Below are 14,714 nucleotides of genomic sequence, written 5' to 3'. Positions count from 1 at the left end.
TTTACGTGCCTAGATAGCTGCTCTGGCAACGATCACACTTGGATGGTGCTCTTAATACCCTACTAGCAGAGGGCTCGAGTGCCAGTAAGGCGACGCTGGTAACAATCACACTCGAATGGTGCCTTTTAAGTGCCACTGGCACGGAAGCCGGTTAGCCGCTCTGTCAATGATCACACTCGTATGGTGCTCTTTGCACCCCGCTAGCACGGATGCCAGTCATCGAATTTGATTTTGATTTTGATTTTGATTTTTGATGTGTCCTAAATTTAAAAGCAGACTGTGTGATGAGGCTTGCACTTTTAAATTTCATGTAGAGTCTAGCTGAGAAGCTTCCACACAGTCTCCATTTACATAATTTCATTTATAAGATTCGGGTCAATCTCTGGCTAAAACAGAAGACTCTTACCTAGGTCCTGTTCAATGACATTGAACCCAGTACCTTGTGATTTTAGAACAAACTTCTTAACTGTGCCCAGAAAATATAGAAATAATGGGTGACCTTCAAAACAGTTCAAAAATAGGTTGCAGTAGATTTGGAAATAAAAGTATAAAAAGAAAAGGCTAATATGTGAGGCATAGGGTTGGCTGGATGGTAAGTAGCTTGCTTCCCAACCACATGGTTCTGAGTTCAGTTCCACTGCGTGGCACCTTGGGCAAGTGTCTTCTATAGCCTTGGGCTGACCAAAGCCTTGTGAGTGGATATGGTAGACAAAAACTGAAAGAAGCCCGTCCTCTGTGTGTGTGCGTTTGTTTGTCCCTCACCATTGCTTGACAACCAGTGTTGGTGTGTTTACATCCCCTTAACTTTGCAGTTCAGCAAAAGAAACCCAATAAAATAAATACCAGACTTAAAAAATGTGCTGGGGTCAATTCTTGAAGGCAGTACCCCAGCATGGCCACCACAAAATGACTGAAACAAGTACAAGACGAAAACAAAAGACATTATTGTGTGATAAGATGAAGGTGAGAGTATTTCAGGAGTGGGGAGGGGGAAGACGCATTTCCTGAAGATGGGAAACAAAAACAGTCAACTGACTCCATAGTGGACAATCAGTGGAAAGGTGGGGGTGTGGTCAGGAAGGTTGTTTTTCCAACCACTTGGTTCCAGGTTTAGTCCCACTGTGTTGCACCTTGGCCAAGTGACTGTTACTATATAGCCCTGTGCCGACCAAAGTCTTCTGAGAGGATTTGGGAGGCAGAAACTGAAAGAAGCCTGTCGTATATATACATATGTAGATAAGCAGCATCCTTCATTTCCTATCTTCTGAGACATGTCTGGTCAGTGGGTGGAATACTACCTCACTTGTCACTGGGAAACAGGTGAGGGTTGGCAACAGGAAGAGCATTGAGCCATAGCAAATCTGCCTTAGCAAATTTCCATCCGACCCATGCCAGCATGGAAAAGTGGATGTTAAAACAATGATGATGATGATCCTTAATATAAACCATCACAATCAAGACACTCCTCTAACATAACAAGACTAATATAATTACATTTCTATTTAACATCCTTTGCCACCAGTTCTTAAGAGAAGATCACACCCTGTGTATAATATACAGGTGAGCATGTGTAGCATTTACATCTGTTACTTACAACTGTAGCATTACTCTCCTAATCATCAAATGTATTATGTAAAGATCTCTCAGTTATAAAAGATAACAGATTGGGTGTCTGTTTAAAAAACCAAGTATCAGCTAAAGATATCTTTCGTAAATGCATTGAAAAAGAAGAAAATACAACAGCTGAAAATACTGGTTGTTTGGAAATGAAATATTATATGTTCTGATGTTATCATACACAATGTTTGCTCAATAAAATACAATCTTTACAAACCACGATAATGAAAACATGTATGGACAGAGTGTTGCCCCAAAAAACAAACAAAACACAGACAGATGTTATCCTGAAAGGAATATCAATTTTCTTTGACCTAAAATCAATTTTGAAAGATGAAAATTGCATCAAGTGTCACATCTGACGAACTTTCGAGCAGATGTTTTGATGTCTGTGGTGTAAACAATGTTGGGTAGCAATACTCATCAATAGTGAAAGCAAACAGTTGGAGAAAAAGAACGAATAGAAACTTTTAAAATGTTTCTCTTCCAAAATTTTTTTAGAAGCCAAATTCAATCAGTCGTCCTCATGACTCAAACCCATTGACTATTTACTCGTGTTCTTATAAACCAACAACAATGGAGAGAAATTGTGTGCAAAACAGACACAAACACAAAAAAAATGGACAATTTGAATGGAATTACAGCATTTTTAACATAAATATATATCAATAGACATTTTACTTTTATATTATTGGCTTCAAATTTTGGCACAAGGCCAGCAATTTCAGGGGAGTGGGTAAGTTGATTATACTGACCCCACCCCAGTACTCATTGGCCCCAAAAGGATGAAAGACAAATTCAACCTCAGCAGAATTTGAACTCAGAACATGAAGACAGACAAAATGCCGCTAAGCATTTTGCTCAGCATGCTTGACTAATAATTCATTTGATATGATGATATTGAAAGAAAATTTAAATTATATATTTTATACTAGCAGTATCGCCCGGCGTTGCTCGGGTTTGTAAGGGAAATAACTATATAAGCATTTTTAGTGAGTTATAGCAAAAAAATGCATTAAAAATGGAATAAAAAATGATGGTAATTTTGGTGTCTTCAAGCCATGAAGTCGTTGTTCTAAAAGAACGCTGGTCTCCTTGACAACGCATTACGACGTTGATTTCCTTACACTCCCTTCCCCACAGCTTCACGAGGGAGGGAAGAAGGGGGAAAAGCAACACAGGTGCAGGTGTGAGCGTGGACGCCAACTCCGCCGCCATCGACACACGAAAAATTATGCATTAAAATGGAATAAAAAATGATGTTAAATTATTTTTAAAATCGTAGACTCATCGTAGACGCGCGCTAATACCCAGACGGGCTCGATATGAATCACGACTATAAGATACCCAAATTTGGTTAAACTACACCGCAAAATGTGGGAGTAGTTAGGAATCTAAATCGAAGGGGACAGACACTCACACAACTACAGTTTTATATATATAGATTTCACCTGTACGTACCTGTAATTGTGTGACATACCTATTGTTAACTGTGGAATACACCCACAGGTAACTGTGGAATCAATGATTAGAAACTGTTGTAGCAAGAGTCATGACACCCCCCCTGCGAGAATAGACTGACCAAACGACTATAAATAGTAGCGGTCTGAGTGAGACAGAGACAGAGAAGGTAGGCATTAATTGCAGGAAATCGTAAGGTGTCGTTTTGGTAATTTGTTGGAATATCGTTTGTTGGTTCGTGTATAGTTTGTGGAGAGTCTGTTCGACTGTTACGTAGTTGTTACCCTGCTTCGTTATGTTTTATTGTTACTAAACGGTTATAGCATAACAAGTATTGTCATAATTTGTAATACATCAGAAACAGACAGAGGAGTAAAAGAAAAACCAATAAACTTACCAGGGGGTAGAAGTCCTTGATGCTGTTGCCATTTCAAGGCCTGACCTAACAAAGCCAGAAGACGTGACGGTGGGACAACATTGACTTCTCCCGACAATGCTTGGGCAATGGCAGAACGCCTCTTTTCCTTTGTTTGACCTTCTAAATAAGCCTAGAGGTATTAAGGGGATAGAGTGTGAGTGACGAGGCAGAGATGAGAAAAGGGGAGAAGTAAGGAAAACACAGAAAAATGTTAAGCAAAACTGGGACTGAAGTCTCGGACTTACTTCGCGAGGGTCAAAGTAGGACCGGGCAAGCATGTTCTCTAAATGGACATAGCGGTCAGGCTGGGTTTGCTTCAACATTATCATTGGGTCGGTCTGTCGGAGAAGGGACCTGGCAGCCCCCAACTCACGCAACTCAATCAGTTCAAGAACAATCTAGAAAAAATAAGAAAAAATTTCAATAATTGGAAATAATAATAATAATAGACAGGTTAGCATGGGAGGTTAAGCAGTTGTGGTCGATGAAAAAAGGTGGCAGCAGTACCAATAATTGTCGGAACCCTGGGAACAGTGAGTAAAAATCTTGAGAAGTACATGGAAGAAATAGGGGCTGCAATAAGGGTGGAGCACTTGCAGAAAACAGCACTACTTGGAACCGCTCGAATACTCCAGAAGGTGCTCGAAAAATAATAGGTGTTATCTTAGTTCACTGGTAGTGAACAGCTGGCACTGTAGTACATCTCCATCGTTAGAAGCTGTGCAAAGGCAATAAAATAATCCTTTTTACTGGAAGCACAAGGCCTCAAATTTGGGGGAAGGGATTAAGTCGATTAGATTGACCCCAGTGCGTAACTGGTACTTAATTTATTGACTTCAAAAGGATGAAAGACAAAGTTAACCCTGGTGGCATTTGAACTCAGAATGTGAAGACGAAATACCACTAAGCATTTCGCCTGACATACTAACGATTCTGCACGCTGCCTTCAAAAACAACAACAATAATAATAATAATGATGATGATGATGGTTTCAAATGTTTCCACAAGGACACCAACTTTGGGGGAGGGGATGAATCAATTACATCGATCGCCAGTGTTCAACTGGGACTTATTTTATTGACCCAAAATGATGAAAGGCAAAGTCGACCTTGGCAGAATTTGAACTCAGAACATGGTTATGGGCGAAATGCAGCTAAGCGCTCTGCCCAGTGTGCCAACAATTCTGCCAGCTTGCCACCCGTAATTATAATAATGCTCAAGGCCAGAAATTAGGTGAGTGGAAAAGATCACTTATGTTTATCCCAATTATATGACTGGTACTTTATTTTATTAAATGTAGAAGAATAAAAGGCGGGGGAACTTACAATCTGAACAAGAACAATGTTGCAAGGCATTTTTCCCGATATGCTAATGAATTTGCCAATCCAATAATAATAATAATTCTTGGTATTAAAGGCACAAGGCTTGAAATTTTGTTGTGGGTAGGGGTGATAGTCAATTACATCAACCGCAATATGCAACTGGTACCTATTTTATTGACCCTGAAAGTGTGAAAGGCAAAGTCCACCTCGGCGGAAATGCTACTAGGTATTTTGTCTGGTGTGCTAATGATTCAGCCAGCTTGCAGCCTTAATCATCATCATCATCGTTTAATGTCTGCTTTCCATGCTGGCATGGGTTGGACAGTTTGAATGAGGACTAGTAAGGCAGGAGGCTGCACCAGGCTCCAATCTGATCTGGCAATGTTTCTACAGCTGGATGCCCTTCCTAACGTCAACCACTCCAAGAGTGTAGTGGGTGCTTTTTACATGCCATGGGCATGGGAGCCAGTCAGGCGGCACTGGCATCGACCACATTCAAATGGTGCTTTTTACGTGCCACCAGCGGAGGAGCCAGTCGGAGGGCACTGGCATCAACCACATTTAGGATGGAGCTTTGAACGTGCCACCAGCACAGGGAGCCAGTCAGGCGACACTGGCATTGATTCACGCTTGAATGGAATAATAATAGTGGTTTCAAGGCCAGTATTTTGGTGTGAGGTGGGTAAGTTGATTACATCAAACCCCCCCCCCCCCATATTTAACTGGTATTTATTTTATCAACCCTGAAAGAATGAAAGGTAAAGTTGACCTTGGTAGAATTTGAACTTAGAATGTGAAGATGGATGAAATACCTGTTTCTTTATTACCCATAAGGGGCTAAACAAAGAGAGGACAAACAAGGGCAGACAAATGGATTAAGTCGATTTTATCGACCCCAGTGCGTAACTGGTACTTAATTTATCGACCCCCGAAAGGATGAAAGGCAAAGTCGACTTCGGCAGAATTTGAACTCATAACGTAATGGCAGACGAAATACCTATTTCTTTACTATCCACAAGGGGCTAAACAGATTAAGTTGATTACATCAACCCCAGTGCGTAACTGGTACTTAATTTATCGACCCCGAAAGGATGAAAGGCAAAGTCGACCTCGGCGGAATTTGAACTCAGAACATAACCACAGACAAAATACCGCTAAGCATTTCACCCGGTGTGCTAACGTTTCTGCCAGCTCGCCGTCTTTCAAACATGAAGATGGATGAAATACCATTAAGCATTTAGTCTGGTGAGATACAGATTCTGCCAACTCACCACCATAATAATAATAATTATTATTATTATTATTATTATAACAATAATATTAATTTCTAACATAAACACAAGACTACAAATTTGTTGAGACATGAAGTGTTAGTTGATAACCATCATAATCATCATCATTATGATCAAATCTACAGCATAAATCATTCATATTATTTCTATTGAATGAACTGAATATGATCAAAATGAAAAAAAAAATTTAGAAATTACTCTGACACACCATCTGCTTGAAAAACAGTAGTTAAGCTAGTGTTAATATATTTTATGTAGTGAGCATCAAAATTTACAAAACACAAAGAAACAACAAACATTACATAAATATCTGTGTCCCCGCTCCCGCCTCCGCGTATAGCACAGATTCTGACCAAGTTTATAGACTTTCAGCAGCATAATGATGATGATTGTGATGATTTATTAATTTTCTGTGTGAACAGGGGAAAGTGCATGGTCAAGAAGTTTTGATGGCCTGAGATCAATACCACTGCACGGCGCCTTGATTAAGAGTCTTGCTTAACAGCATTGGGTTGACCAATGATCTGTGAGTAGAGTTTGATAGACAGAAACTGGCAGAAATGTTAGCATGCCGGGCAAAATGTTTAGCGGTATTTTGTCTATCTTTACATTTTGAGTTCAAATTTCGCCAAGGTCGACTTTCATCCATTCGGAGTCGATAAATTAAGTACCAGTTACGCACTGGGGTCAATGTAATCAACTTAATCCCTTTGTCTGTCCTTGTTTCTCCCCTCTATGTTTAGCCCCTTGTGGGCAATAAAGAAATAAGAAACTGTGTGGAATCCTAATTTGTATGTTTCACAGCATTTTACTACGCAATATGACTTTCCTCATTTGACACATACAGCACCAAAAGAAGAAACTTCTAACTTTACTATTATCATTTCACATCTACTTTCCATGCTGGTATGGGTTGGACGGTTTTATAAGACCTGATGGATCAGAGGAACCATGTCTTGCTCAAATGTTTCAGTTTTAACATGATTTCTATGGCTGGATGCCCTTCCTAACACCAACCACTTCACAGAGTAAACTGGACCATTTTCTTCATGGCACCAGCATTGGTGGAGATCTTTTTGTAATTCATAAAACTAAAGAAACCCCATAAGAATAGGAGAGTGTTGCAACTTTAAGGTGTTCAGAGAAGTAGGGGGTGGGGTAGAAGAAGAGACTTCCTGTGGCTAGGGGAGGAAACAAGGGACAGGGAAAAGGGGTAGAGAACGAGTAGCGTGAGAGTGAGTGAGAAAGAGAAAGTGGCAATGGTGGTGGGTGGAATGTCTTTTTAGCTGGGTAGGAGCAGATTCACATCAACCAGTAAGGACCAACTAGACTGCTATCATGTGTCCATAGAAGAAGGGGATATCACAATAGACATCACATCTCAATGTCTGGATGTCTGGGTTTTGCTCTAGCACTCCACCTCAACGAATTCCAGGTGACCACCATTTATATCCACCCCAAAGAATTCCAGGTGACCATCATCTATATGCTCCTGCCTCCGCTCTTGTCAAGAAATATAACTCCCTATCTACAAAACCTGAAGCACATCTCACAGCATCACAATGGAATGATGGGCTGAGAAGTGAGTAGCAATTTTTTTTTTGGCAAAGAATTTGACTGGATATCCTTCTCATTACCAACAACTTTAAAACCGATTATAACAGTGACTCAATCAATTCCTAGGGATATCTGAAGAAGGAATTTTTATATTCCGAAATATTATATCAGATTATGGATGATTAAATTATAACAGTTATTATAGTCCATTGTTGTTATTATGGTGCATTGTTGTGCCATTCAAAACACTTTACTCTTTACAACAACTTTAATTAGATCGGGTGCATTTTATCAAACCACTGGCCCTAGACAGGTTGTCTGTGACAGGAGCAGAATCCCCTCTGTCACATGTCAAGTGTTTTTTATTCAATAATTACTACTCCTGTGCTCCTACATGGGTTGACTTGATTGCAGTTAAAAGGTCCTTATCTTACCTGTTCATAGAGTTCAATAAGTTTCTGGTCGGGTAACTTGAGTGACTGAATGGCCTGAAGGACAGTGTCCCAGTGGCCACTGTTTATGTCGCCAACAAAACTGTCCACTGAATCTACAGTGTTTAAAGAAATACCACTCTCTTCCTGTAAAAACAAAATAAATAACAATGATTTGTAACATTGACACACAACAAAGGACTCAACTGGTATTTATTTAATCAACCTCACAACAGAGAAAACTAAGTCAGCTTTGGTGGAATTTACACTCAGAAAATAAACAAATATTACTAGACACTGCAATGATGAAAGTTGCAAACCAAGCCAATTTACTCCGTTTCTTAACTGTTTACACTCACTATTTACCAACACTGACCATCATTGGTTACCTCGGATCTTACTATTTACTATCTCATGGGAAATGGACATTAAAAGATGATGACAATGATGTACTTCATCTTTTATCTACATTGATTAACACTAGTAACCTCAAATTATGCTGTTTACTACATAGGTACTCTACTATTTACCTACATTAATGGGTTACCTCAGATCATACTGTTTATTATATAAATACTCCACCATTTACTCACATTGACAATCAGATTTCACTATTTACTACAAATACTGCCAGCAAGCCACTATTTCCCCTCCTTTCTAATAAAGGTACAGATTTTAGTGGGATGAGTACAGCCAAGTATCTTTTAGTACACTCTTTTAGACAATGCAGTACAGTTATGGTAGTTAGTAGTTGGTGCCTATTTACAGCTAAGTAGACTAAGCTATTTTTAAGTTAAATCTCCATTAGTTACAGACACAGTAAGAAATAGCATAGCAATCCAGTGTTTCTCAAAGTGGGTTATATGGAAAAATTTAGGGATTCCACAAAATGAAGGATCTTTTAATAAAATTTAATAAAAATACACTTTATAAAAGAAAAACCTTTTCACACTTTCAAAGTAATGTTGCTAAGTTTTGGTTTTAATACGACTAAATTCTTTCTTTAAAATCATAACTTTGGGCCTCACTTAGGCAATGACGAAAGACCAAGAGCTCTGGAGATATGCTGTGACTGCAAAGACCCAACAAATGAAGTGAGTTCATGGCTCGCAGGATGGCCTACTGTGATAACCTTGGATTGTAGGGCAACCTGCTGCGCTTGAGGAGACCTAATGAGTCAAGTACATCAACATCAAAATAAAAATCAAATGGAAATTGTAGTTGCGATACCCGTGCTGGTGGCATGTTAAAAGCACCATCCAAATGTGGCTGATGCCAGCGCCACCTTGACTGGCGTCCGTGTCAGTGGCACATAAAAAGCACCAACCGATCGTGGCCATTGCCAGCTTCCTCTGGCCCCTGTGCCAGTGGCATGTAAAAACACCCACTACACTCACGGAGTGGTTGGCGTTAGGAAGGGCATCGAGCTATAGAAACACTGCCAGATCAGACTGGAGCCTGGTGCAGCCTCCTAGCTTCCCAGACCCCGATCAAACCGTCCGACCCATGCTAGCATGGAAAACAGACGTTAAACAATGATGATAATGATTTCATTTCATCGTCATCATTTGTTTTCTATGCTGGCATGGTTGGCTGGGTTGGCAGAAGCTGACCAGTCAGAGAGGTGCACCAGGCTCCAATTGTCTATTTCGGCATGGCCTCTATGGCTGGATGCCCTTCCAATGCCAATCAGTGTTATTAAAATTAAGATGGCAGTGGCTGTCTGTAAAAGATGTTTATTGGTTCCACATTAAGTTTGAAAATCATTGATACTTGGTCATTTGTGAGTTAACTCTCTGATTGGAGGTAGAAACACACAGACACCAGTAAGTTAACCCTCTAACTCTAACCTGATAATTTGTTCAGTATTTTAAACGATCGAAGATCAGGTCACTTGCTATGCAAGTGTTTGCATATCACCAAATATTTAGGTCATCCAGACTAATATTAATTAAGAGCTCACTAGTAAGGGCCACCAGTTCTACAACTACCAAAATCTGGTGTTTATTCTAGTCATGTAGACAGGTGAAAAATAGGTAACTTACCTGTAATACCGTTAATGTCCTCAACAAATTGTTCTCCTTCAGATACTGTTCAATAAGTCTCACAACACTGAAATCATTAAAAAAAAAATCATCATCAACATCATTATAATTCCCACAACAATACCAAGATTACATTCTCACCATCACCATCCCTACCTCAACAGAGGTTCTAAAATACAGTTCCAACACGTCTCACCCACCACCATTCTCCATGTACCACAATCCTAATATCAAACACTGTCAAACTGCTATAATTAAAACCAGTTCACCTCACACCCTGAGTGACCAGCTCACCTTCATAAGAGATTGTACCATTTGTCTGGTACATATAGTTTTCTCTGGTAGATTTGTCTGTGGTAAGTGGTTTTATAACTGAAGTAACAACTGAACGGGACCAGGTTTTTGTCAGCAAGAAAAACTGGAGCAAAATGACTTTTAGTGGCTGGTACAAAAACAGTGGCTGCAGAAAATTGGCCAGAACTCACACCCAGGTGGTCAGCAACCTACATCAAGACCCTACAACCATCCCAAAAAGGAAAACAAAGCTATCTGAAAATGTTTATGATAATAGTAGTTTCTGTGATTAACACAGGAACAAAAGTTTGCAGGGGAGTGACCCAATGAACCTCTTCCCAGTGAAAGACAAAGTAAACCATTGCATAATTTGAACTCAGAATAAAATGGGGACACATATAAACAGCTCAAAGAATTTAGTCAGAGACTCTACTACCTGAAATGATTCCTTAAATAGGATCAGCATCACATATTCAAGAACAACAAGGTTTTAAATGATTTGGTTGTCCTCCCCAGGACTAGACTGCAACTTGTAACAATCCTAGAAAAGTGAAAAGCTCAGTCGACCTTCATGGAAATTGAACTCAGAACATAATGGGACATAACTGATACAATTATTTCCCCCTGTTCTCTGCAGGCCATGAGATCTTTGTTTTCTCTCCCAAACTGAGAACTTCCAACAATTAATACATCTTTACATATAACATTCACTACGTTCCTTATCAAGATTCATGCCATTGGCCTATTTGAGTTATTTCCCTTAGTTCATTTTACTATTTTAAATAATACAAGGCGCTGAGGCTAATGTTCTGTTATTTCAGTCATTCAGTGCTCTGGTGTGATTCATGATGATGATGATTCTTAAGATAAAACACAAGGCCAGATTGTTCTCCTTCAGATACTGTTCAATAAGTCTCACAACACTGAAAGAGGTCAGTCAATTAAACCAACTCCTCATTGGTCTGGTATCATATTCTATCAACTCCAATAAGATGGAAAGCAATATTGATACAATAATAATAATAATAAATGTCCTGGTGCAGCACCAGGCACTGGCTCTCATGACTTCTCATCTTAACTGATTGGAAGTGTTATCATGTACATGTTTTGTCTTGGTATAAAATATGGGCTACAGCAAATATTCTGCTTGATACCACAGATTTGCTTGTCGGTTGCTTGAGCATAACCATTTGAGGATGTCTCTCAGTGGTTGACAATCTGTGCATCTCTGATCATGAGCAGAAGTAGTGGGGGCGCATCATAGTCAGTGTTGAGAGGAATTCTTTGGGGTTTGAATAATTCACTCCTGGAAACACGAGTTCATCATTTTAAACAACTCTTATTCAGGGACCTTTTGAATGGGATAGGCTACTCAACCTGAAGAAAATTCAAACGGAGCCCTACCTGCAAAGTCATGCGCTGTTTATCTTGATATTAAATCACCATGTCATACACATATGGATGTGATGCATATGCCTGGTGTACCCTTATCAGACAGGTAGTCATTGTATATTGGGTTTCATATATTTGTACCCCAGTGTCATGTTGATGGCATGTGCTACCATTTAACTCAATAATAATAATAATAATGCTTCAAATTTAGGCACAAGGATAGCAATTTTTGACGGGAGGGTTTAATCAATACAATCAACTCCAGTGCTTAGCTTGTACTTTATTATATCAACCCAGATGGAATGAAAGGTAAAGCTGGCGGCCTTGGCTGGCTTTGAACTCACAACATAGAGAAGTAAAATAAATATTGCAATGTATTTTGTCCAACACAAATAATTCTGCTCCTTGGTACAGCATTAACAAAACATTCAACTTCCAATAACCAGATTCTTCTGTATGGATCCTAACTGAACCAAGCAGATCACAAATTTGTGGGTCGTGTAACTGACCAATCTGAACAGTGGACATCATACACTATTCCAGTCTGATGGCCTAACAAATACTCTCCCCAAGATTTGACTTTGATGACCCACTGTGATTGCTCCATTTGCATTAGTGCATCAGGGAAATCCATTCCATATTTGCAAAGACAGTTGAAAAACTGTCGTTTTTGTTTTGACTGTGGAGTTGGAAAGAGGGCAGATCTTAACATTTCTGTATGCAGAAAGCTATTAGATGTTTTATGCCACATTATACATAACACTTCAGTTGCACACAGTTTGGGAGCATGAGGAAGTCAGGAATTTTCAAGGTTTTTTTCAGGTCCTGTTTGATATGGTCATCTCCAAACTGATGTCCAACATTCATCTCATGAAATTTTTCTGATCTGTTTATGTTCCTATAACTTAACGGTTTGGCTAAAGAGATCAATAGAATAAGTACCAGGCTTTAAAAAAATAAGAACTGGCATCGATTCTTTTGACTACAGTTCCTCAAGACAGTGGCCCAGCACAGCCACATTCTAATGACTGAAACAAGTAGAAGATAAAAGCTAAGATGCTCTTCTCATTATCTTCATCAACTGTTATAGTGGTGGTCAACTACCATGTTTATTTCTCAACAAACATCTCTTACATTCACCTTGGACACTTTTTTTTTTCCATGTAAGAAAGAATTATCAAAACTTTTCATCTTTTTTCAAACTTTTTTTCTTTTGCCGATCTATGAATACAAGTTCACAAATCAACCAGTTTTAGTATTGATGTACCTATTAAAATTTCTAGCGAAATGGGCCCGACATAATGAAATGTTGGAAAGGGTGAATGGAAACAATTCTTCTATATAGACCCCAATTTTATGTTATCGAACCCCTAAATGATAAAAGACTAAGTTGACCACAGCAAGATTAGAACCCGGAATGTAAAGAAGAGCACACAGTGTTTCGTGATGGAACAGATTGTTCATGGCCACCTGCTTGTTTATTCTTCCTTCTGTGTGATGTACAAATTGTTTATGTGGCCTCGAGTAACGATGATCCTCGGATGGGCTTGTGATGTGCTGCTCGTGTTTGGTTAATTGACTTTTCTATCACTCTTTCCTTGTGCCAGGATAAATAATTATCGCCATTAACTTATGTTGTTCTTCTGATTGTTGACAGCCAACGAAGGAGGGGACTTCGTCACAATAATGCTACAAACAACAAATTCCTCCCCTAAACAAATCTTTAAAAATAAACAAGAAGGACACATTGAATAATGCAGTCTTGGGTTCATTCGTTACTATGTACCTGTGTACTAAAAGTCGATCACAGTATATTACTGGTACTTATTGAAGGTGGCGAGCTGGCAGAATTGTTAGCACGCCGGGCGAAATGCTGAGCGGTATTTCGTTTGTCTTTTCGTTCTGAGTTCAAATTCCGCCGAGGTCGACTTTGCCTTTCATCCTTTCGGGGTCGATAAATTAAGTACCACTGCTTCACTGGGATCGATATAATCGACTTAATCCCTTTGTCTGTCCTTGTTTATCCCCTCTATATTTAGCCCCATGTGGGTAATAAAGGAATCGGTACCTATTGACCCTGGAGGAACGTAGAATATATCCAGTCGGAAATGAAATGATAATAAACAACAATAGTTATCAGAGACAAGGAAATAAGGATGAGAACTGAGGAAGATGTGAGGTGATGGGGTAGAAATGGTGAGGGTTGGATCAGGAGAGGGAGGAAAGGTGAGGAATGTGGGAGATTTATTTAGAAAGAGGAAAAAACATGACGTGACTGTTAAATTGAAGTAATTAAATGAAAATGAAAATTCTCAATAGGAAACAGTGTGTCGGTTGGTAAAATAGTCGGTGGATAAGGGTAAAGAGAAGAAGAGCGATATAGAAGAAGTAAAACATTAGAAGACAATGAAAGAAAAGATAAAAGAGAATGTTTAAAGAGGTGAACTTACTCGGCTGACTCGATTTCTACCGCCATCTTGAGATGTGAAGAAATATAAAAACAAGAATGGTTACCAGCAAAACGTGGACTTGCGGAACGAAATAGCTCTCTGTCTCACTGTTTCTTTGTCCCTTCTGTCTGTTTTATATATAATGAGGACCTTTTTGATAATGAAATCAAAACAATCCGAGAAAATACAAAAATAGACTTGGATATCCGGAATAAGTGAATATATCTTTGTAATGGATTCTCTTTAATAGAAGAACAACGAATTTTTTTTAGCAATTATTCAAGTATCGAAAAAAATGAAAAAAACGGATCTTTTCGGTTTGAACGGCAGTTTTTTCTAGCGGTGTCATATGAAATTGTCACCCATAATTATGACCCTAGTATCGATCTATTGCATTTCAATCTATTTTAGGGTTAGGGTTAGTTAGGATTAGGG

At 39.1% G+C, this 14,714-nt stretch overlaps 1 protein-coding gene across 1 annotated transcript in view; it reads right to left on the bottom strand.

Annotated features, from left to right (window-relative positions):
• Positions 1-14,375, bottom strand: part of LOC115219021 (WD40 repeat-containing protein SMU1) — a 28,914-nt gene extending 14,539 nt beyond the window's left edge. Inside the window, exons 1-5 of the mRNA XM_029789064.2 lie at positions 14,280-14,375; positions 10,144-10,210; positions 8,102-8,245; positions 3,742-3,894; positions 3,476-3,626 (exon numbers count right to left, since the gene is read on the bottom strand). Coding sequence (XP_029644924.1) covers positions 3,476-3,626; positions 3,742-3,894; positions 8,102-8,245; positions 10,144-10,210; positions 14,280-14,305 — 541 coding nt within the window. The 5' untranslated portion in view covers positions 14,306-14,375. The remainder of the gene's footprint in view (positions 1-3,475; positions 3,627-3,741; positions 3,895-8,101; positions 8,246-10,143; positions 10,211-14,279) is intronic.
• Positions 14,376-14,714: the final 339 nt, after the last annotated feature.

This window comes from Octopus sinensis, linkage group LG14 (assembly GCF_006345805.1).
Source record: "Octopus sinensis linkage group LG14, ASM634580v1, whole genome shotgun sequence".
NCBI classification, from domain to species: Eukaryota; Metazoa; Mollusca; class Cephalopoda; order Octopoda; family Octopodidae; genus Octopus; species Octopus sinensis.
This window is presented reverse-complemented; position numbering and strand designations above follow the sequence as displayed.